Source organism: Triticum urartu, chromosome 7A, assembly GCF_056163025.1.
Source record: "Triticum urartu cultivar PI428250 chromosome 7A, HENAU_Tu73, whole genome shotgun sequence".
In the NCBI taxonomy this organism is placed as follows: Eukaryota; Viridiplantae; Streptophyta; class Magnoliopsida; order Poales; family Poaceae; genus Triticum; species Triticum urartu.
Window position 1 is genome coordinate 10,881,585 of NC_141879.1, and position 24,766 is coordinate 10,906,350.

The 24,766-nt window shown below is 47.8% G+C and overlaps 1 protein-coding gene and 6 pseudogenes across 1 annotated transcript; 6 read left to right on the plus strand and 1 right to left on the minus strand.

Moving 5' to 3' along the window:
• The first annotated feature begins 776 nt into the window (after positions 1 to 776).
• LOC147956891 (putative leucine-rich repeat receptor-like serine/threonine-protein kinase At2g24130 pseudogene) lies at positions 777 to 1,418 on the plus strand (annotated as a pseudogene).
• Positions 1,419 to 2,476: 1,058 nt separating this feature from the next.
• Positions 2,477 to 3,067, plus strand: LOC147956892 (putative leucine-rich repeat receptor-like serine/threonine-protein kinase At2g24130 pseudogene; annotated as a pseudogene).
• Positions 3,068 to 4,127: 1,060 nt separating this feature from the next.
• Positions 4,128 to 4,718, plus strand: LOC147956893 (putative leucine-rich repeat receptor-like serine/threonine-protein kinase At2g24130 pseudogene; annotated as a pseudogene).
• Positions 4,719 to 5,776: 1,058 nt separating this feature from the next.
• On the plus strand, positions 5,777 to 6,367 carry LOC147956894 (putative leucine-rich repeat receptor-like serine/threonine-protein kinase At2g24130 pseudogene; annotated as a pseudogene).
• Positions 6,368 to 7,427: 1,060 nt separating this feature from the next.
• Positions 7,428 to 8,018, plus strand: LOC147956895 (putative leucine-rich repeat receptor-like serine/threonine-protein kinase At2g24130 pseudogene; annotated as a pseudogene).
• Positions 8,019 to 9,078: 1,060 nt separating this feature from the next.
• LOC147956896 (putative leucine-rich repeat receptor-like serine/threonine-protein kinase At2g24130 pseudogene) lies at positions 9,079 to 9,958 on the plus strand (annotated as a pseudogene).
• A 3,318-nt stretch (positions 9,959 to 13,276) lies between these two features.
• Positions 13,277 to 15,179, minus strand: LOC125518089 (uncharacterized). The gene is made up of 4 exons (XM_087537055.1): positions 14,815 to 15,179; positions 14,462 to 14,691; positions 14,235 to 14,345; positions 13,277 to 14,146 (listed from the first exon to the last, which is right to left on the minus strand). The coding sequence occupies exons 1-4, from the start codon at positions 15,078 to 15,080 to the stop codon at positions 13,416 to 13,418; spliced, it is 1,338 nt and encodes a 445-aa protein (XP_087393181.1). The 5' UTR covers positions 15,081 to 15,179; the 3' UTR covers positions 13,277 to 13,415.
• Positions 15,180 to 24,766: the final 9,587 nt, after the last annotated feature.

Genomic DNA, 24,766 nt, shown 5'->3' on the forward strand with positions numbered 1-24,766 from the left:
GTCCGGATATGAAGATAGTCGCAGGGTTTGCAGAAAACTCAGGGGTGCCCGACGTAAGGAGATGTGCAAGTAACAAGAAGGCAGCAGGTGTGGCAGGGGAGTACGGGTTAGAAACTATCCTTATAAGTTGATGGTAATATGGTATTGAGCAGTGATCCTACACTCACGGGCAAACAACGGGCTTTTACGGAGGCCTTAGTGCTAATTAACTTCTCTGTCCCCTGATTTTCAGGGAGGATGGGGCCCTTCCTCCCTTTAATCCCAATCAAATGATGCCATGTGTGACAGTCCGTGAAACCCGTAAAACTCCGTCCGTGTGTCTAGCAAAGTACGGTATTCAGTATGCTTTTGGATCTTATATAATTAAACTGTTACACCAGGGCTTGATGCAATTGTATAAGCACATGAACCAGTGGTGTTTTCGGTCATCAATCTACGGTGCTGCAACTTGATAAGCAGCAGATCGTGTCGTAGAGGCATGGCATGTCAGCACTTGGTGTAGCTCGACAAGGCTTCCAAGAAGGGGGGCTGGACCTAAATACCTTATTTTGGGACGGAGGGTTTAGCCAATAGGTGATTTATGGGATGATTCGATGAACGATGACCTAATTGGAGTTTAGAGGAATAAAATTGGGATTGATTCAAATCAATTTACCTGCGCAGCTTACACAGGAGGGAGCTCAGGCAGGCATCGATATGCGCCGGCGGCCGGCGGCTGCTCCTTTTCTTGGAGGAATGACTGCTTTTTTTTGAGGCGCCTGCTTTTTAAGATAAGAATGGCTGTTTTTTTTGAGAAAAAACCCTGCAACGTCCTCCTCGACGACGACATGACGGCCGTTGTGGCTGACTTCGGCATCGCGCGGCTGGTCAAGGACATGGGCGACGACGACAATGCAGGCTTTGCCGATCCCTGCAACTCCACTGCCGGATTGTTGCAAGGTTCTGTGGGCTACATCGCACCAGGTAATTTACAACACAATCGAATCAACATAGCATATAAGTATAGTGTAAATGCATGTGATCAACATTCTTATCTTAACATTTCATGACGTTTTTGTTGCGTGATTTTAGAGTACGGAGTAGGGGGCCACCTTTCGACAGAAGGCGACGTGTACAGCTTCGGCGTGATGCTACTAGAGATGATCACCGGGAAGCGCCCGACCGATTTGCTCTTCCAAGAGGGGCTCACATTGCACGGCTGGGTGAGGCGGCACCACCCGCATGACCTCACCGCCATCATCGCACAGCCATGGCTGGCGGCCACGGACGCGATGTTGTCGGCGGCACAAGCGGACAACGTCGTCGTCGAACTGATGGATCTTGGGATAGCGTGCACTCAGCACTCGCCGCCGGAGCGGCCCACCATGGTGGAGGTGTGCCACGCGATCGCCCTCCTCAAGGATTCGTCTTCTTCCTAACGTACTTGTGGTTATGTATCCATGATATATATTGTGGTAGACTCATAGCATCGAGGTTATACAATAAACTTGTGGCATCCCCCGTCCGGATATGAAGATAGTCGCAGGGTTTGCAGAAAACTCAGGGGTGCCCGACGTAAGGAGATGTGCAAGTAACAAGAAGGCAGCAGGTGTGGCAGGGGAGTACGGGTTAGAAACTATCCTTATAAGTTGATGGTAATATGGTATTGAGCAGTGATCCTACACTCACGGGCAAACAACGGGCTTTTACGGAGGCCTTAGTGCTAATTAACTTCTCTGTCCCCTGATTTTCAGGGAGGATGGGGCCCTTCCTCCCTTTAATCCCAATCAAATGATGCCATGTGTGACAGTCCGTGAAACCCGTAAAACTCCGTCCGTGTGTCTAGCAAAGTACGGTATTCAGTATGCTTTTGGATCTTATATAATTAAACTGTTACACCAGGGCTTGATGCAATTGTATAAGCACATGAACCAGTGGTGTTTTCGGTCATCAATCTACGGTGCTGCAACTTGATAAGCAGCAGATCGTGTCGTAGAGGCATGGCATGTCAGCACTTGGTGTAGCTCGACAAGGCTTCCAAGAAGGGGGGCTGGACCTAAATACCTTATTTTGGGACGGAGGGTTTAGCCAATAGGTGATTTATGGGATGATTCGATGAACGATGACCTAATTGGAGTTTAGAGGAATAAAATTGGGATTGATTCAAATCAATTTACCTGCGCAGCTTACACAGATTCAGATGGATTGAAAGGAGTTTCCTAGCCGGGTCGCCGCCTCGCCGCCGTCGTCGGCTCACTGTTGCATGCGTGCGAGGGTCTGCTCCTGACCCCTGAGCGCCGGTCGTCGGGGGTCGCCAGTGGACCGTCTGGACGTGGGGTGTGAGGGAGCTCAGGCAGGCACCGATATGCGCCGGCGGCCGGCGGCTGCTCCTTTTCTTGGAGGAATGACTGCTTTTTTTTGAGGCGCCTGCTTTTTAAGATAAGAATGGCTGTTTTTTTTTGAGAAAAAACCCTGCAACGTCCTCCTCGACGACGACATGACGGCCGTTGTGGCTGACTTCGGCATCGCGCGGCTGGTCAAGGACATGGGCGACGACGACAATGCAGGCTTTGCCGATCCCTGCAACTCCACTGCCGGATTGTTGCAAGGTTCTGTGGGCTACATCGCACCAGGTAATTTACAACACAATCGAATCAACATAGCATATAAGTATAGTGTAAATGCATGTGATCAACATTCTTATCTTAACATTTCATGACGTTTTTGTTGCGTGATTTTAGAGTACGGACTAGGGGGCCACCCTTCGACAGAAGGCGACGTGTACAGCTTCGGCGTGATGCTACTAGAGATGATCACCGGGAAGCGCCCGACCGATTTGCTCTTCCAAGAGGGGCTCACGTTGCACGGCTGGGTGAGGCAGCACCACCCGCATGACCTCACCGCCATCATCGCACAGCCATGGCTGGCGGCCACGGACGCGATGTTGTCGGCGGCACAAGCGGACAACGTCGTCGTCGAACTGATGGATCTTGGGATAGCGTGCACTCAGCACTCGCCGCCGGAGCGGCCCACCATGGTGGAGGTGTGCCACGCGATCGCCCTCCTCAAGGATTCGTCTTCTTCCTAACGTACTTGTGGTTATGTATCCATGATATATATTGTGGTAGACTCATAGCATCGAGGTTATACAATAAACTTGTGGCATCCCCCGTCCGGATATGAAGATAGTCGCAGGGTTTGCAGAAAACTCAGGGGTGCCCGACGTAAGGAGATGTGCAAGTAACAAGAAGGCAGCAGGTGTGGCAGGGGAGTACGGGTTAGAAACTATCCTTATAAGTTGATGGTAATATGGTATTGAGCAGTGATCCTACACTCACGGGCAAACAACGGGCTTTTACGGAGGCCTTAGTGCTAATTAACTTCTCTGTCCCCTGATTTTCAGGGAGGATGGGGCCCTTCCTCCCTTTAATCCCAATCAAATGATGCCATGTGTGACAGTCCGTGAAACCCGTAAAACTCCGTCCGTGTGTCTAGCAAAGTCCGGTATTGAGTATGCTTTTGGATCTTATATAATTAAACTGTTACACCGGGGCTTGATGCAATTGTATAAGCACATGAACCAGTGGTGTTTTCGGTCATCAATCTATGGTGCTGCAACTTGATAAGCAGCAGATCGTGTCGTAGAGGCATGGCATGTCAGCACTTGGTGTAGCTCGACAAGGCTTCCAAGAAGGGGGGCTGGACCTAAATACCTTATTTTGGGACGGAGGGTTTAGCCAATAGGTGATTTATGGGATGATTCGATAAACGATGACCTAATTGGAGTTTAGGGGAATAAAATTGGGATTGATTCAAATCAATTTACCTGCGCAGCTTACACAGATTCAGATGGATTGAAAGGAGTTTCCTAGCCGGGTCGCCGCCTCGCCGCCGTCGTCGGCTCACTGTTGCATGCGTGCGAGGGTCTGCTCCTGACCCCTGAGCGCCGGTCGTCGGGGGTCGCCAGTGGACCGTCTGGACGTGGGGTGTGAGGGAGCTCAGGCAGGCACCGATATGCGCCGGCGGCCGGCGGCTGCTCCTTTTCTTGGAGGAATGACTGCTTTTTTTTTGAGGCGCCTGCTTTTTAAGATAAGAATGGCTGTTTTTTTTTTGAGAAAAAACCCTGCAACGTCCTCCTCGACGACGACATGACGGCCGTTGTGGCTGACTTCGGCATCGCGCGGCTGGTCAAGGACATGGGCGACGACGACAATGCAGGCTTTGCCGATCCCTGCAACTCCACTGCCGGATTGTTGCAAGGTTCTGTGGGCTACATCGCACCAGGTAATTTACAACACAATCGAATCAACATAGCATATAAGTATAGTGTAAATGCATGTGATCAACATTCTTATCTTAACATTTCATGACGTTTTGGTTGCGTGATTTTAGAGTACGGACTAGGGGGCCACCCTTCGACAGAAGGCGACGTGTACAGCTTCGGCGTGATGCTACTAGAGATGATCACCGGGAAGCGCCCGACCAATTTGCTCTTCCAAGAGGGGCTCACGTTGCACGGCTGGGTGAGGCAGCACCACCCGCATGACCTCACCGCCATCATCGCACAGCCATGGCTGGCGGCCACGGACGCGATGTTGTCGGCGGCACAAGCGGACAACGTCGTCGTCGAACTGATGGATCTTGGGATAGCGTGCACTCAGCACTCGCCGCCGGAGCGGCCCACCATGGTGGAGGTGTGCCACGCGATCGCCCTCCTCAAGGATTCGTCTTCTTCCTAACGTACTTGTGGTTATGTATCCATGATATATATTGTGGTAGACTCATAGCATCGAGGTTATACAATAAACTTGTGGCATCCCCCGTCCGGATATGAAGATAGTCGCAGGGTTTGCAGAAAACTCAGGGGTGCCCGACGTAAGGAGATGTGCAAGTAACAAGAAGGCAGCAGGTGTGGCAGGGGAGTACGGGTTAGAAACTATCCTTATAAGTTGATGGTAATATGGTATTGAGCAGTGATCCTACACTCACGGGCAAACAACGGGCTTTTACGGAGGCCTTAGTGCTAATTAACTTCTCTGTCCCCTGATTTTCAGGGAGGATGGGGCCCTTCCTCCCTTTAATCCCAATCAAATGATGCCATGTGTGACAGTCCGTGAAACCCGTAAAACTCCGTCCGTGTGTCTAGCAAAGTACGGTATTCAGTATGCTTTTGGATCTTATATAATTAAACTGTTACACCAGGGCTTGATGCAATTGTATAAGCACATGAACCAGTGGTGTTTTCGGTCATCAATCTACGGTGCTGCAACTTGATAAGCAGCAGATCGTGTCGTAGAGGCATGGCATGTCAGCACTTGGTGTAGCTCGACAAGGCTTCCAAGAAGGGGGGCTGGACCTAAATACCTTATTTTGGGACGGAGGGTTTAGCCAATAGGTGATTTATGGGATGATTCGATGAACGATGACCTAATTGGAGTTTAGGGGAATAAAATTGGGATTGATTCAAATCAATTTACCTGCGCAGCTTACACAGATTCAGATGGATTGAAAGGAGTTTCCTAGCCGGGTCGCCGCCTCGCCGCCGTCGTCGGCTCACTGTTGCATGCGTGCGAGGGTCTGCTCCTGACCCCTGAGCGCCGGTCGTCGGGGGTCGCCAGTGGACCGTCTGGACGTGGGGTGTGAGGGAGCTCAGGCAGGCACCGATATGCGCCGGCGGCCGGCGGCTGCTCCTTTTCTTGGAGGAATGACTGCTTTTTTTTGAGGCGCCTGCTTTTTAAGATAAGAATGGCTGTTTTTTTTTGAGAAAAAACCCTGCAACGTCCTCCTCGACGACGACATGACGGCCGTTGTGGCTGACTTCGGCATCGCGCGGCTGGTCAAGGACATGGGCGACGACGACAATGCAGGCTTTGCCGATCCCTGCAACTCCACTGCCGGATTGTTGCAAGGTTCTGTGGGCTACATCGCACCAGGTAATTTACAACACAATCGAATCAACATAGCATATAAGTATAGTGTAAATGCATGTGATCAACATTCTTATCTTAACATTTCATGACGTTTTTGTTGCGTGATTTTAGAGTACGGACTAGGGGGCCACCCTTCGACAGAAGGCGACGTGTACAGCTTCGGCGTGATGCTACTAGAGATGATCACCGGGAAGCGCCCGACCGATTTGCTCTTCCAAGAGGGGCTCACGTTGCACGGCTGGGTGAGGCAGCACCACCCGCATGACCTCACCGCCATCATCGCACAGCCATGGCTGGCGGCCACGGACGCGATGTTGTCGGCGGCACAAGCGGACAACGTCGTCGTCGAACTGATGGATCTTGGGATAGCGTGCACTCAGCACTCGCCGCCGGAGCGGCCCACCATGGTGGAGGTGTGCCACGCGATCGCCCTCCTCAAGGATTCGTCTTCTTCCTAACGTACTTGTGGTTATGTATCCATGATATATATTGTGGTAGACTCATAGCATCGAGGTTATACAATAAACTTGTGGCATCCCCCGTCCGGATATGAAGATAGTCGCAGGGTTTGCAGAAAACTCAGGGGTGCCCGACGTAAGGAGATGTGCAAGTAACAAGAAGGCAGCAGGTGTGGCAGGGGAGTACGGGTTAGAAACTATCCTTATAAGTTGATGGTAATATGGTATTGAGCAGTGATCCTACACTCACGGGCAAACAACGGGCTTTTACGGAGGCCTTAGTGCTAATTAACTTCTCTGTCCCCTGATTTTCAGGGAGGATGGGGCCCTTCCTCCCTTTAATCCCAATCAAATGATGCCATGTGTGACAGTCCGTGAAACCCGTAAAACTCCGTCCGTGTGTCTAGCAAAGTCCGGTATTGAGTATGCTTTTGGATCTTATATAATTAAACTGTTACACCGGGGCTTGATGCAATTGTATAAGCACATGAACCAGTGGTGTTTTCGGTCATCAATCTACGGTGCTGCAACTTGATAAGCAGCAGATCGTGTCGTAGAGGCATGGCATGTCAGCACTTGGTGTAGCTCGACAAGGCTTCCAAGAAGGGGGGCTGGACCTAAATACCTTATTTTGGGACGGAGGGTTTAGCCAATAGGTGATTTATGGGATGATTCGATAAACGATGACCTAATTGGAGTTTAGGGGAATAAAATTGGGATTGATTCAAATCAATTTACCTGCGCAGCTTACACAGATTCAGATGGATTGAAAGGAGTTTCCTAGCCGGGTCGCCGCCTCGCCGCCGTCGTCGGCTCACTGTTGCATGCGTGCGAGGGTCTGCTCCTGACCCCTGAGCGCCGGTCGTCGGGGGTCGCCAGTGGACCGTCTGGACGTGGGGTGTGAGGGAGCTCAGGCAGGCACCGATATGCGCCGGCGGCCGGCGGCTGCTCCTTTTCTTGGAGGAATGACTGCTTTTTTTTTGAGGCGCCTGCTTTTTAAGATAAGAATGGCTGTTTTTTTTTTGAGAAAAAACCCTGCAACGTCCTCCTCGACGACGACATGACGGCCGTTGTGGCTGACTTCGGCATCGCGCGGCTGGTCAAGGACATGGGCGACGACGACAATGCAGGCTTTGCCGATCCCTGCAACTCCACTGCCGGATTGTTGCAAGGTTCTGTGGGCTACATCGCACCAGGTAATTTACAACACAATCGAATCAACATAGCATATAAGTATAGTGTAAATGCATGTGATCAACATTCTTATCTTAACATTTCATGACGTTTTGGTTGCGTGATTTTAGAGTACGGACTAGGGGGCCACCCTTCGACAGAAGGCGACGTGTACAGCTTCGGCGTGATGCTACTAGAGATGATCACCGGGAAGCGCCCGACCAATTTGCTCTTCCAAGAGGGGCTCACGTTGCACGGCTGGGTGAGGCCGCACCACCCGCATGACCTCACCGCCATCATCGCACAGCCATGGCTGGCGGCCACGGACGCGATGTTGTCGGCGGCACAAGCGGACAACGTCGTCGTCGAACTGATGGATCTTGGGATAGCGTGCACTCAGCACTCGCCGCCGGAGCGGCCCACCATGGTGGAGGTGTGCCACGCGATCGCCCTCCTCAAGGATTCGTCTTCTTCCTAACGTACTTGTGGTTATGTATCCATGATATATATTGTGGTAGACTCATAGCATCGAGGTTATACAATAAACTTGTGGCATCCCCCGTCCGGATATGAAGATAGTCGCAGGGTTTGCAGAAAACTCAGGGGTGCCCGACGTAAGGAGATGTGCAAGTAACAAGAAGGCAGCAGGTGTGGCAGGGGAGTACGGGTTAGAAACTATCCTTATAAGTTGATGGTAATATGGTATTGAGCAGTGATCCTACACTCACGGGCAAACAACGGGCTTTTACGGAGGCCTTAGTGCTAATTAACTTCTCTGTCCCCTGATTTTCAGGGAGGATGGGGCCCTTCCTCCCTTTAATCCCAATCAAATGATGACATGTGTGACAGTCCGTGAAACCCGTAAAACTCCGTCCGTGTGTCTAGCAAAGTCCGGTATTGAGTATGCTTTTGGATCTTATATAATTAAACTGTTACACCGGGGCTTGACGCAATTGTATAAGCACATGAACCAGTGGTGTTTTCGGTCATCAATCTACGGTGCTGCAACTTGATAAGCAGCAGATCGTGTCGTAGAGGCATGGCATGTCAGCACTTGGTGTAGCTCGACAAGGCTTCCAAGAAGGGGGGCTGGACCTAAATACCTTATTTTGGGACGGAGGGTTTAGCCAATAGGTGATTTATGGGATGATTCGATGAACGATGACCTAATTGGAGTTTAGGGGAATAAAATTGGGATTGATTCAAATCAATTTACCTGCGCAGCTTACACAGATTCAGATGGATTGAAAGGAGTTTCCTAGCCGGGTTGCCGCCTCGCCGCCGTCGTCGGCTCACTGTTGCATGCGTGCGAGGGTCTGCTCCTGACCCCTGAGCGCCGGTCGTCGGGGGTCGCCAGTGGACCGTCTGGACGTGGGGTGTGAGGGAGCTCAGGCAGGCACCGATATGCGCCGGCGGCCGGCGGCTGCTCCTTTTCTTGGAGGAATGACTGCTTTTTTTTTTTAGGCGCCTGCTTTTTAAGATAAGAATGGCTGTTTTTTTTTGAAAAAAAACCCTGCAACGTCCTCCTCGACGATGACATGACGGCCGTTGTGGCTGACTTCGGCATCGCGCGGCTGGTCAAGGACATGGGCGACGACGACAATGCAGGCTTTGCCAATCCCTGCAACTCCACTGCCGGATTGTTGCAAGGTTCTGTGGGCTACATCGCACCAGGTAATTTACAACACAATCGAATCAACATAGCATATAAGTATAGTGTAAATGCATGTGATCAACATGCTTATCTTAACATTTCATGACGTTTTCGTTGCGTGATTTTAGAGTACGGACTAGGGGGCCACCCTTCGACAGAAGGCGACGTGTACAGCTTCGGCGTGATGCTACTAGAGATGATCACCGGGAAGCGCCCGACCGATTTGCTCTTCCAAGAGGGGCTCACGTTGCACGGCTGGGTGAGGCAGCACCACCCGCATGACCTCACCGCCATCATCGCACAGCCATGGCTGGCGGCCACGGACGCGATGTTGTCGGCGGCACAAGCGGACAACGTCGTCGTCGAACTGATGGATCTTGGGATAGCGTGCACTCAGCACTCGCCGCCGGAGCGGCCCACCATGGTGGAGGTGTGCCACGTGATCGATCGCCCTCCTCAAGGATTCGTCTTCTTCCTAACGTACTTGTGGTTATGTATCCATGATATATATTGTGGTAGACTCATAGCATCGAGGTTATACAATAAACTTGTGGCATCCCCCGTCCGGATATCATATTTTTGTTACACATTTTGTTACACATTGTACATTTTTAGTACACGTCAAGAACATTTTTAAATTCATATCTAATATTTTTTAAATACATAATTATTTTTTTTGAAAATAAATGATTCGATGTCTATTCTTTTCACACACATTTTATAATTTTTGGTATACATCTAAAATATTTTTAATACAGGTTTAACATTTTTCAAATATATGTTTTGATGTCTAATTTTTTGTGCATATCGTACATTTTTTATATACATCTGATATTTTTTATACATGGTTCACATTTTATATATACATGTTTCACATTTTACATATCTATGATTACATTTTCTAAAACATATATTTTTGGATATCTACTTTTCCATACACATTATATCTTTTTTGTATAACTGGGAATACCTTTTATATACACGTTTAACATTTTCCAAATACATGATTAGTAACATTTGAAAAACTTATATTTTTTTATGTCTACTTTTCTCCATGCACATTGTATATTTTCTTTATATATCAGAAACATTTTTATACACATTTAACATTTTTAAATTCATTATTAGCACTTTAAAAATGTTTGAGGCAAAGTATTTTGTAATATATATATAGAATATTTGGAATTACAGAAAATATTATAAAAATAAAGCAAAATACAAAAAATATGAAAAACATATGAAGGAAAAATGTTGTGGCATGTGGGGCCTCACGCGCGCCTGGGCCGGCAATCTCACGGCTGCCTTCAGGCAAGGCTGCTCCTAGGTTTTTCTCAAAAAAGCGAGACACAGGTGTACCCTTCGATCCCCATGGAGAACAAATCGGGTAGATGCGCCCCCCCCCCCCCCCCCCCATTGATCTATTGCCCTATATTAGGTCTCCTTTGGTTTCGAGGAATTCAGTAGGAATTTCACAGGGTAGGATTTCTGTAGGAATTTTTTTTTCTTTAGAGCCCTTTGGTTTGTAGGAATAGAATCCTATGATGTGAATTTCCTTTTCCTATACCTATTCATTGGATTTCAGACACATGTCATCTCATTTTCTATGAATTTCCCATTTCTATGTTTTTTCTACCCTATGAACCAAATGAGGCATAGGGTCCATAAGAAATAATTAGACTGCAACGCAATGTGACCACACTAATATCATCCTAGACAAACAAATAGGCATATGGCAAGTGAAACAAGTTTGACTCACCACTCAAAAATAAAAAGAGTTAAAACGCCCCCCCCCCCCCCCCCGGTGATCGATCACCCAATATTAAATAACTATGTTGTAATACGTATCTTCTCGATATTAATGTATTTCATATGTCGAAAAAAATATACATACTGCAATATTCGCAATATTAATATATTCCATTTGTCAAAAAAAAAACTATACTGCAATACAATGTAATCACACTAAACATCAGCCCAGACAAATAATTAGGCATATGACAAGTGAAACAAGTTTCATGTGTGCTATTCCATGTAAATCTATTCTTGCTAACAAGCATATGAAAATTCATACTGCATGTCCTGTGTGTCAGGTGTATACTGAAGACATTCGGCATGCTTTATTTGAATGTGCCCGAGCGCAGATGGTTTGGGAAAATCTGGGTTTATTGGAAAAAGTTGAAAGAACTCTGAATGTTGATAGGGCCGGTTCACCTGTACTAGAGGAGCTGATTTGTACTTTAATTGATGACCCACTATATCTTGCTCAAATCCCTGTATCATGTTTGATTTGCGGTGGCCAGTTGGTTACTATGGTGGGAAGGGAGACAGTGTGCAAAAGGAGAAAAGACACCTGAACCTGAATGTTCTGCCTTATCAATACAAGCTCTTGCTCTTAACTTTTGTCCGGCGGGCACTGTTCAACTTCCGGCAAGAGAGGTAATGTGGGCTAAACCACCGCAGGGTACAGTCAAGCTGAATATAGATGCATCATTTGAGTATGAAGGGAGTACTGCTTCCATTGGCACGATCTTGAGAGATGATGCTGGCGATTTTATTGCAGCTGAGGTCTCCTATATGGGTAAAACAATTGATGCATATACAGCGGAAACTATGGCTATGAACAGGGGCGGAGCTGGGCCCCGGGCACCCAGGGCCCAGGCCCGGGGCGTGGGAATTTTACCCAGCTAGTATGTATATAGAATTTGTTTTGGGCCCGGGGTACAGCCAGTGAAAGGAGGCCCGAAGTCAGCGACGAGCCCACGACCTACAGAGGCACATGACTCGCCCATCTCCAGCGATCGAGCCGCCGCCTACCCGCCTCCCTCCCTGCTCGGTCCGTCGGTCGCCGTGGCATCGTCGCCGTCCGACATACACCGGCCACTGTCATCCACTTCTCTAGGCAGGCCCCTGCTACCCTGGTCCCTCCCCGGCGGCCCAGCGCTGCCCCTGTGTGCGCCGTTTGTTGCACAGCGCCATCCCTTTCTTCTTTTGCCCTGCCTAATCTTGATAAATTTCTTTGATTCTTTGCAGTTTGTACTTGTACCGTGTTCTACAATTTAACCTAGTAACCTCTGTGTATGAACTGCGCTGAACTAAATTTAATTGAAAAAAGGTGTACTTAGTCATGGAGGAAGAAGGAAAGCCGATTGCAATCTCAGCATAGTACTCTGTGTTGTTGAACTCAAACTGACGTATTGTCAAACTCAAATTGATGTATTTACAATTCCATTTATGTTGTAGAAATGGAAGATGAAGAGATATTTTTTCACAGGTGCCCGCAACAGGGGTGTCTTGAAGTTGATTTCCAAGTATTGATGATGATGATATTCTATATCACTTTCAATCATATAGGTCTCGTGAAGGGCTTTTATCACGTCAAAGTGGTAAGTATTTCGATTTGTTTCAATGATAATTGTTTCAATTGACGTTTATGATTTTTTACGAAATTATATATTTTCAAATGCCTTGAAGGTGTTGGTTCTTCTACCATTGATCAAGTTATGGGATGCACTGATGAACTATTCAATTTATTTGTATCTTTTTTGTATTCCCATATTACTATTTGTACTTCTGTCCCGCTTTATCTATTTTCTTGGATCATTGAGCATCAAGTTTAAATTGTAGATTTATTGATAAAATGAACTTTATTTTGTATGCTTTCACATGAGGTATTTTTTAGAAATGGTATGAGTTAGTTTTAAGGCCAAAGTTTTTCCATGTTGTCGAGAAAAAAAAATAGGCCCGGGATTTGCTTCATTCCTGGCTCCGCCACTGGCTATGAAGAAGGGTCTGCAACTTGCAGATTCTCTGGGTATTCATAAACTGTTAGTTCACACAGATTGTGCAGAATTGGTCAAAGAAATTAGGAGCAGTTAATTCAGTAGCGGCCCTATTTCTAATGATTGCTTTGAGATTTGTAATAATTTTGGCCATGTTAGTTTTGAGCATTGTGCGTGTGAATTGAATCGTCGTGGCTCATGAGCTGGCTAGAAGGGCTAGGGTTGATCCTCCGGGTGTGTGGACGGACAATCCTCCCTCTTTTATCCGTAGCCTTATTTTGGATGATTTGTCGTTATTTGAGATGAAATAAAACTAGCTATGATGGCATTTTCTAAAAAAAAGTTTGACTCGCCGGTCAAAAATAAAAGAGTTAAAAACACTCCAGATTGCCTCGAAAAAATCTACTCTAGCAGGCGAAGAAGAAAGAAAGAAAGCCACTGACTAGAAGCCGGCCATTCTCCGGAGCACGAACATGCCGAAGCCGATGCCGAGGAACGTGGCGATGGAGATCCCGAAGATGCCGACGAGGATGCCGGGCACGACGAGCGAGCCCCACCCTTTCGCCGTGGCCATGGCGGCGGCCGTGGTCGGCCCGCCGACGTTGGCGTTGGACGCGATGAGCAGCTGCTTCCTGTCCAGCCCGGCCAGCCTCCCGACGCCGAGCACCACGGCGAGGTGCACCGCCACCTGCACGGCCGCGAACGCGAACACGGCGGGCGCCTTGGTCACCGCGTCCACCACGCTGCCGTTGGCGCCCACCACCGCGAAGAACACCTGCATCAGGATCAGCGCTATGGTCTCCCCCGACGGCGCGAGCCGGCCCAGCGAGCCCGGGAACGCCGTCGCCAGGGCCACCACCAGCGCCGTCACGCACGGCAGCGTGCCGCCGGCGGCCACGCCCAGCCCCGCCGCGATCGCCGTGCCGGCCCTGCAGATCGCGAACGACAGCGCCAGCGCCGCGCCGCCGTGCAGCACCGACATGCTGCCCCGGGCCTCGCCCCCGCCGCCGTCCTCCGGGGACGTGGCGCTCTTGGGCTCCGGCGGTATCTTGGACGCCAGCGCGAAGAGGGCCGTGAAGTAGAGCGCCGAGATGAGGTTGTCCGCCGCCACGCCGGCCGCCACCACCGACGGCGTCGTGCCCAGCGCCTCCGAGATCGCCACGAAATTCACCGCTGCCGCCGCCATGATCACATCACAGTGCGTTCATCAGACATGATCGATCAAATGCATCCATCAGTTTACATCTAGCAAATCCATTACCTCCGCCAATGTAGCTCCCCATGAGAGCGGCGGCGATCTTCCAGCCGTCCTGGCCGAGCGACCTCATCGGGAACAGCAGATAAGCCACCGTCGTGCCGATTACAGTTGCAACTACATCCAATTACACCAATCATCCTAAACTGTAACAGTACAGAGTGACAGTGGCCATGGATTTGCTCAACTGTTTCTGTTGAAAACAAAAGAAAAGAAGGGTCTTTCGGGCCTACCTGATCCGATGAGGAAGGCCTTGAGGAGGTCGCCGGTGGTGCGGACGACGCGGCGGAGGTCGGCGCCGAGGAGCAGGAGCGGGACGGCGACGGGGAGCAGGTACTCCATGACGACGGCCTGCGCGGGCGCGCCGGGCGCCACCAGCCCCGCCGACGACGCCGCCAGCCCCGCCAGGATGCTCACCAGCGCCCCGCTCAGCGCCGCGCCCCACGCCGTCCGCTCCTCCGCCCTGACCAACACATACACGGATGGATCACTCCTAGTCCTCCACGGCGGCGACGGACGGACGGACGTAGCACGCGCGAGCTGAGGGGTCTCGGCCGGCAGGTCAGGTGGTTTGCGTGTCGGTTACCAGGTGCCGAAGGCCGCGGCGGAGAGGAGGAACGCCCAGTTGCCCCACTGGTCGCCGGGCGCGATGACGGGCACGGCTCGGAGCGGCCGGACATGCCGGAGCCGAGACAGGCACTCGCTGCCGCCGCCGTCACGCGAGAGGCGACGGAGAGGCAATCGCGGTGACCGAGGCGCTAGCAGCCGGAGGCTGCCGGGGCAGCGTCGGAGGAGGAGATGGCACGGCGGCGAGGGGGAGGGGAGGAGCAGGGAGGCGGCCAGCGGCGCCATGCCGGCCGCGCGATCCAAATCCTCTGCTTGTTTGTTTGTTGTGGCGCGGCAACGGCAGCGCTGGGCCAAGTGTTCTCGCTCGTGAGGTCGACCCAACCAACGGCCGAAATAACATTGGACAAGTGATGGCGACATTCTTGTCTTCTTGTTCTGCATCTGATGTTTTTTGGTGTCTTCTGTACCAACCACACTAGTACAGCATGTTGTTACTTATGAGAAGCAAAAAACATATAATTAGGAAATTCTCCCTCTGTAAACTAATATAAAAGCGTTTAAATCATTAAATGCTCTTATATTAGTTTACGGAGAGAGTACTATCTTGTTTCAAAATAATAATAGTAATAAGGAATATCAATTGAAAAGCTTGGTTAAGATGCAAGATGCAGCCGGCCGAACTACTCTTCTTGTATAGTCTCTGTGGCCGGCATCCGTCTGCTTCCTGGCATTTTCCTTGGCTCCAAATGTAGTGCAGGCTGCTTGTTCTATACTCAAACCTGTCATCAGAGCTTATGATGCCTTCATCATCATGTCTTGATTAATCAGACACTACTTTCTAGATCCATGGAATGCAGATGATCAACAGAAAAATTCAGAGGTCTCATCATCAATCAGCAGACAACCATGTAGTTAATCTATCAAGAAGAAGGTTGGTATTGGAAAATTGATGGTGACTCAAATTGCTGTGGATCAGGTCTCCGTTTTTGTATGTCAACCTTTTCCAACTTTGAGTGAAATAAAACAAGGTCAAAATGTCTATACATAATTCCGAGACAAAAATTTGTGTTATAGTAGAATATTTTATCAAATTGAGTTTTCCACCAATTGTTTCAGAACTTGAAACATATGTTTTTTTTTCTTGGCAACGAAATTATCTCCTTGTACCATGTACCATGATAAACCACACCAAGTACCTAGCTATGGTCCTAGTACATTTTTAGAGATGGTCCTGAGATGAGAGTATTTGATGTGACAGGTTACAGCAACCTTATTTGTGAGCTAAATATATACTGTACTATGTATATATGCAAGATGCGGGCGGTTGGACCGTCTTGGTGTACTATGTGGCCTGCATCTGTTCCTGGCCTTTTTCCTTTGTGCAAATTATAATTCTGTCCTTAAACGTATCATCATAACTGATGCCTTCATCGTCATGCCTTGATTAATCAGAATCTACTTTCATGATTCATGGAATGCAAGCGATTAGGAGGAAATTGCCATGTTAAGAAAGATGCATAAGTCTTGTGACCAATCACAGGAGGCAGCCATGCATTATCCTATCAACAAAAGGCTGGCCACAATGTCTTCCATGGGGGATCATGCAGATACAGGTGTCCAAACCAAGACCAGTCAAGGCCAACCACTAGACTGCACCTACTACATCAGATAAGACAATGCAAATGATTAGCAACACAGATGCTAGGAGGAACCTTCTGACTACCCCCAATTGACAAGCATAATCACACAATTAGCAACATAATCCCAGATGATTCTTCATAAGCGGATCAATACTCTGGATCTTGGGGCATCACAGGTTGGCAGCCATTCTCTGCTCTGCACATACATGTACATGACACAACAGGTGTCCAAGATTGGCAAACAGTGTCTGTTTAAGGGTCAATGATTTGCAGATAACAGAGGGACAAACAGCCCCAAATCATGACCGTGACAAAACAGAACGCAGAAGCTTCTTATACCAACAGACATTACGTATAGGGTTACATCTAAAATGAACACTATCCAAAATAAAGTCAGTCGTGGCGCCCTCCATTGATAAGACAAAGGGGCAAGAATTTAGCTGTCATGTATTGCATCCAGATAAGGCTCCTTGAAGCCTTATAAATAGACGAGACCATGCAGGGAGGAGACATCAAGCAGAAGTGCAAGCAAGCAACCAAGAAAGTTCAGTCACACACACCTCCTTCACCACCATGGGTGAGAAAGTCTGTGCCAGCGATCTCATCGGAGTCTACAAGGGCGAAAGGCGGAGCGGGGTTCGGCCGCTGCCGCGTCGCGGGCAGATAAAGCTGAGGATCGCGCACTTCGTGATGCACTCCGTCGCCTCGGCGCTTCAAATTCTTGATCACAAGTGAATGTATGTCACTGGCTCCGTAGATGTTAGGATCTGTTGTAAGCCGCTCCCTATGTGTAGCTGTCTGTTTTTATGAATTTGAGAATGTTACTCCTATTTCGATCTGCACATGATCATGGCGTGGTCCGTTCTCGCTTTTCACGGTTTGTTGCTCTTGGCTTGCATCATTTTGGTCTGTGTTTTGATCACTGCAACTAAAATGATGTTTACCATCTAGTTCATTGTCTGAGCTCGACGATGCAGGAATTTCTCTCGCGTCCCTGTAGTGATAAGAGCGCATTCTCTAACAGCTTTGAAGCCCAGGCAGCCATCCTTTTGCCAATCCTAAACAAAAGAAAGAAAAGCCCAACCCGCCTTCATTGGTTGAGCAAGGGGCATTTACCTATCAGTCCCAGTCCTAAGGCGCAATCGAAGCACTAAGCCCAATTACAACTTTACTCCGTAAATTGGACCTCATTCTCCTAGTCCCATTCCTGATTGTTATTTCGGATTCTGTGCCTGGGTGGTATCTTCTTACTATTGATTCAACCTCTTCGGGCAAACGTTGTCACTTCCTTTATTTGAAAAAAGGGGTCTAGAACTACAGTGATCTGATACCTTGTTCCCTTGGTCTGGGTAGGTAGGTTATGTAGGCTACAACTGTTCATAGGTTGTTCGATCACAAAAGGCCAAATAATCGATTACTAGTATGCCGGATATTGCCAGGAGGCCCTTCCCCCTGTGTTTGACTCATCCAAGATGGGTTCACATGTTGGAAATATGCCCTAGAGGCAATAATAAATTGGTTATTATTATATCTCCTTGTTCATGATAATCGTTTATTATCCATGCTAGAATTGTATTGATAGGAAACTCAGATACATGTGTGGATACATAGACAACACCATGTCCCTAGTAAGCCTCTAGTTGACTAGCTCGTTGATCAATAGATGGTTACGGTTTCCTGACCATGGACATTGGATGTCGTTGATAACGGGATCACATCATTAGGAGAATGATGTGATGGACAAGACCCAATCCTAAGCCTAGCACAAAGATCGTGTAGTTCGTATGCTAAAGCTTTTCTAATGTCAAGTATCATTTCCTTAGACCATGAGATTGTGCAACTCCCGGATACCGTAGGAGTGCTTTGGGTGTGCCAAACGTCACAACGTAACTGGGTGGCTATAAAGGTACACTACAGGTATCTCCAAAAGTGTCTGTTGGGTTGGCACGAATCGAGACTGGGATTTGTCACTCCGTGTAAACGGAGAGGTATCTCTGGGCCCACTCGGTAGGACATCATCGTAATGTGCACAATGTGACCAAGGAGTTGATCATGGGATGATGTGTTACGGAACGAGTAAAGAGACTTTCCGGTAACGAGATTGAACAAGGTATCGGGATACCGACGATTGAATCTCGGGCAAGTATCATACCGATGGACAAAGGGAATTGTATACGGGATTGATTGAATCCTTGACATCATGGTTCATCTGATGAGATCATCGTGGAACATGTGGGAGCCAACATGGGTATCCAGATTCCGCTGTTGGTTATTGACCGGAGAGTTGTCTCGGTCATGTCTGCATGGTTCTCGAACCCGTAGGGTCTACACACTTAAGGTTCGATGATGCTAGGATTATAGGGAATAGATATACGTGGTTACCGAATGTTGTTCGGAGTCCCGGATGAGATCCCGAACATCACGAAGAGTTCCGGCATGGTCCGGAGGTAAAGATTTATATATGGGAAGTCCTATTTTGGTCACCGGAAAAGTTTCGGGTGCTATCGGTAACGTACCGGGACCACCGGGAGGGTCCCGGGGGTCCACCAAGTGGGGCCACCAGCCCCGGAGGGCTGCATGGGCCAAGTGTGGGAGGGGACCAGCCCTAGGTGGGCTGGTGCGCCCCCCACCAGGGCCCAAGGCGAAGAGAGAAGGGAAAAGGGGGAAACCCTAGGCTCAGATGGGCCTAAGGCCCACCTAGTGGTGCGCCCCCCCTCTCTCCCCCCTTGGCCGCCCCCTAGATGGGATCTAGGGCTGGCCGCCACCCCTAGGGGTGGAAACCTAGGTGGGGGCGCAGCCCCTCCCCTCCCCCTATATATACTTGAGGTTTTGGGCTGCCATAGACACGAGAACATCTCCTTCTTGGCGCAGCCCTACCCCTCTCCCTCCTCGTCTCTTGCGGTGCTTGGCGAAGCCCTGCTGGAGTACCGCGCTCCTCCACCGCCACCACGCCGTCATGCTGCTGCTGGATGGAGTCTTCCCCAACCTCTCCTTCTCCCCTTGCTGGATCAAGGCGTAGGAGACGTCACCGGGCTGTACGTGTGTTGAACACGGAGGTGCCGTCCGTTCGGCACTAGGATCATCGTTGATTTGGATCACGACGAGTACGACTCCATCAACCCCGTTCACTTGAACGCTTCCGCTTAGCGATCTATAAGGGTATGTAGATGTACTCTCCTTCCCCTCGTTGCTAGATTACTCCATAGATTGATCTTGGTGATGCGTAGAAAATTTTGAATTTCTGCTACGTTCCCCAACAGTGGCATCATGAGCTAGGTCTATGCGTAGTTTCTATGCACGAGTAGAACACAAAGCAGGTGTGGGCGTCGATATTGTCAATTTACTTGCCGTTACTAGTCTTATCTTGATTCGGCGGCATCGTGGGATGAAGCGGCCCAGACCGACCTTACACGTACTCTTACGTGAGACTGGTTCCACCGACTGACATGCACTAGTTGCATAAGGTGGCTAGCGGGTGTCTGTCTCTCCCACTTTAGTCGGATCGGATTCGATGAAAAGGGTCCTTATGAAGGGTAAATAGAAATTGGCATATCATGTTGTGGTTTTCACGTAGGTAAGAAACGTTCTTGCTAGAAACCTATAGCAGCCACGTAAAAACTTGCAACAACAATTAGAGGACGTCTAACTCGTTTTTGCAGCATATGCCGTGTGATGTGATATGGCCAAAAGGATGTGATGAATGATATATGTGATGTATGAGATTGATCATGTTCTTGTAATAGGAATCACGACTTGCATGTCGATGAGTATGACAACCGGCAGGAGCCATAGGAGTTGTCTTTATTTATTTATGACCTGCGTGTCAATATAAACGTCATGTAATTACTTTACTTTATTGCTAAAGCGTTAGCCATAGTAGTAGAAGTAATAGATGACGAGACAACTTCAAGAAGACACGATGATGGAGATCATGGTGTCATGCCGGTGACAACGATGATCATGGAGCCCCGAAGATGGAGATCAAAAGGAGCAAAATGATATTGGCCATATCATGTCACTATTTGATTGCATGTGATGTTTATCATGTTTTTGCATCTTATTTGCTTAGAACGACGGTAGTAAATAAGATGATCCCTCATTAAAATTTCAAGAAAGTGTTCCCCCTAACTATGCACCGTTGCGAAAGTTCGTCATTTCGAAGCACCACGTGATGATCGGGTGTGATAGATTCTAACGTTCGAATACAACGGGTGTTGACGAGCCTAGCATGTACGGACATGGCCTCGGGACACATGCGAAACACTTAGGTTGACTTGACGAGCCTAGCATGTACAGACATGGCCTCGGAACACAGAAGACCGAAAGGTCGAACATGAGTCGTATAGAAGATACGATCAACATGAGATGTTCACCGATGTTGACTAGTCCGTCTCACGTGATGATCGGACACGGCCTAGTTGACTCGGATCATGTTTCACTTAGATGACTAGAGGGATGTCTATCTGAGTGGGAGTTCATTAGATGAACTCAATTATCATGAACATAGTCTGAATTGTCTTCGCAAATATGTTGTAGATAAATAGCTCACGTTGTGACTCCCTGTTTCAATACGTTCCTAGAGAAAGACCAAGTTGAAAGATATTGTAAGCACTGATGCGGACTAGGTCCGTAGTCCGAGGAGTGTCCTCACTGCTACACAGAAGGCTTACGTCTTTAATGCACCGCTCGATGTGCAAACCCCTACAACGTCGTATGTGGATGTTGTGAACACCTGACAGACACATCCTGATGACTACTTGATAGTTTAGTGCACCATACGTTACGGCTTAGAATCAGGATTCCAATAACGTTTTGAACGCCATAGAACATATGAGATGTTCCAAGAGCTGAAATTGGGATTTCAGACTCATGCCCGTGTTGAGAGGTGTGAGACCTCTAACAAGTTCTTTTGCAAACAAGATGGAGGAGAATAGCTCAGCTAGTAAGCATGTGCTCAGAATGTCTGGGTGCTACAATCACTTAAATCAAGTGGGAGTTAAACTTCCAGATAAGATAGTGATTGATAGAGTTCTCTAGCCACTATCACTAAGCTACTAGATCTTCGTGATGAACCATGACATGCAAGGGATGGAGTTGATCCCGGAGCTGTTCGCGGTGCTTAAGACCGCAAAAGGTAGAAATCAAGAAGGAGCATCAAGTGTTGATGGTTTAATAAGACCACTGGTTTCAAGAAGGGCAAGGGCTAAAAGGGAAACTTCATGGATGGCAAACCAGTTGCCGCTCCAGTGAAGGAACCCAAGGTTGAACCCAAACCCGAGACTGAGTGCTTCTATTGTAAGGGGAACGGTCACTGGTAGCGGAATTACCCCAAATGCATGGTAGATAAGAAGGCTGGAAACTTCAACAAAGTATATACGTGTTATTAATGTGTACCTCACTAGTACTCCTGGTAGCACCTGGGTATTGGATACCGGTTCTGTCACTATTATTGGTGACTTGAAGCAAAAGCTACGACTAAACGGAGACTGGCTGAGGGCGAGGTGACGATGTGTGTTGGAAGTGTTTCCAAAGTTGATGAGATCACCATCGCACGCTCCATCTACCTTCGAGATTAGTATTGAACCTAGATAAATGTTATCAGGTGTCTACGTTGAGCATGAATATGATTTGATCATGTTCATTGCAATACGGTCATTCATTTAAGTTAGAGAATAATGGTTATTCTGTTTACATGAATGATACCTTTCATGGTCATGCACCCTATGTGAATGGTTCATTGAATCTCGGTCGTGGTGATACACATGTTCACGCCAAAAGATGTAGAGTTAATAATGATAGTACCATTTTCTTGTGGCACTGCCGCTTAGGTCATATTGGCGTAAGATGCATGAAGAAACTCCATATTGATGGATGTTTGGAGTCACTTGATTTTGAATCGCTTGACACATGCGAGCCATGCCTCATGGGCAGGATGACTATGACCCCGTTTTCAGGTACAATGAAACGGGCAAGTGACTTGTTGGAAATCATACATGCTGATGCGTGTGATCCAATGAGAATTGAAGCGTGCGGTGGATATCGCTATTTTCTCATCTTCACTGACGATTTGAGTAGATATAGGTATATTTACTTAATGAAGCACAAGTCTGAAACGTTTGAAAAGTTCAGGCGATTTCAGAGTGAACTTAAGAATCATCATAACAAATAAGATCATGTTCCTACGATCTGATCAAAAGGGTATTTTCTGAGTTATGAGTTTGGCAATCACTTAAGACATTGTGGAATTGTTTCACAGTTGAAGCCACCTGGAACACCACAAGGTAATGGTGTGTCCGGACGTCGTAATCGAACCCTATGAGATATGGTGCGATCTATGATGTCTCTTACCAATCTACCATTTTCATTTTGAGGTTATGCGTTAGAGACAGCTGCATTCACTTTAGATAGGACACCATTTAAGTCCATTGAAACGACGTCGTGTGAACATTGGTTTGGCAAGAAACCAAAGTTGTCACTTCTTAATGTTTGGGGCTGCGATGCTTAAGGCTTCAGCCGGAGAAGCTCGAACCCAAAGCGGACAAACACATCTTCATAGGATACCCAAAGGTGACAGTTGGGTACACCTTCTATCTCAGATCCGAGGGCAAATTGTTTGTCGCTAAGAACGGGTCCTTTCTCGAGAAGGAGTTTCTCTCGAAAGAATTGAGTGGGAGGAAGATAGAACTTGATGAGGCTGTCGAACCTTTACTTCAACCAGAGAGTGACGCAACACAGAAAGATGTTTTCTGTGGCGCCTACATCTGTTGAATATGAAGTTAATGATAGTGATCATGAAGCTTCGGATCAAGTTGCTATCGAACCTCGTAGGTCAACAAGGATATGTACTACTCCTGAGTGGTACGGTAATCCTGTCTCAGATATCATGTTGTTGGACAACAATAAACCTACGAGCTACGGAGAAGCGATGGTGGGCCCGTATTCCGACAAATGGTTAGAAGCCATGAAATCCGAGATAGGGTCCATATATCAGAACAAAGTATGGACTTTGGTGGACTTGCTCGATGATCGGCAAGCCATTGAGATAAATGGATCTTTAAGAAGAAGACGGACGTGGGTGGTAATGTTACCATCTATGAAGCTCGACTTGTGGGAAAGAGTCTTTTCGCAAGTTCAAGGAGTTGACTACGATGAGAATTTCTCACCCGTAGCGATGCTTAAGTCCGTCGGAATCATGTTAGCATTAGCTGTATTTTTCGATTATGAAATCTTACAGATGGATGTCAAAACAAGTTTTCTTACCAGTTTTCGTAAGAAATGGTTGTATGTGATACAATAAAAGGTTTTGTCGATCCTAAGGATGCTAAAAGGTATGCTGGCTCCAGCAATCCTTTTATGGACTAGAGCAAGCATCTCGGAATCGGAATATATGCTTTGATGGAGTGATCAAAGCTTTTAGGTTTATACAATGTTTGCTAGAAACTTGTATTTACAAGAAAGTGAGTGGGAGCACTACAACATTTCTGATAAGTATATGTGGATCACATATTGTTGATCCGAAATGATGTAGAATTTCTGGAAAGCATAAACGGTTGTTTGAAGAGTGATTTTCAAAGGAAGACCTGGATAAAGCTGCTTACATATTGGGCATCAGGATCTATAGAAATAGATCAAGACGCCTGATGATACTTTCAAAGAACGCACACCTTGACATGTTTTTGAAGGAGTTCAAAATAGATCAGTCAAAGAAGGGGTTCTTACCTGAGTTGTAAGGTGTGAAGTTGAGTAAGACTCAAAGCTTGACCACGGCAGAAGAAAGAGGAAGGACGAAGGTGTCGCCTATGCTTTTGTCATAGGCTCTATACGGTATGCCATGCTGAGTACCGCACCTGATGTGTGCCTTGCCACATGTCTGGCAAGAGGGTAAAAAGGTGATCTAGGACTGGATCACCAGATAGCGATCAAAATTATACTTAGAGGAATAAGGAAATGTTTCTCGGTTATGGAGGTGATAAAGAGTTCAACGTAAAGAGTTACATCGATGCAAGCTTAACACCTATCCGGATAGCTCTGAGTAGAGATACCGGATACGTATAATGGAGCAACAATTTGGAATAGCTCCAAGTGGAATGTGGTAGCAGCATCTACGATATAAAGTTTTGCGAAATACATAGGGATCTGAATATGGCAAGACCCGTTGACTACAACCTCTCTCACAAGCATAACATGATCAAACCCAAAACTCTTGGAGTGTTTATCACATAGTGATGTGAACTAGATCATTGAGTCTAGTAGACTCTTGGATGTTGGTCACATGACGATGTGACCTGTGAGTGTTAATCACATGGCGATGTGAACTAGATTATTGACTCT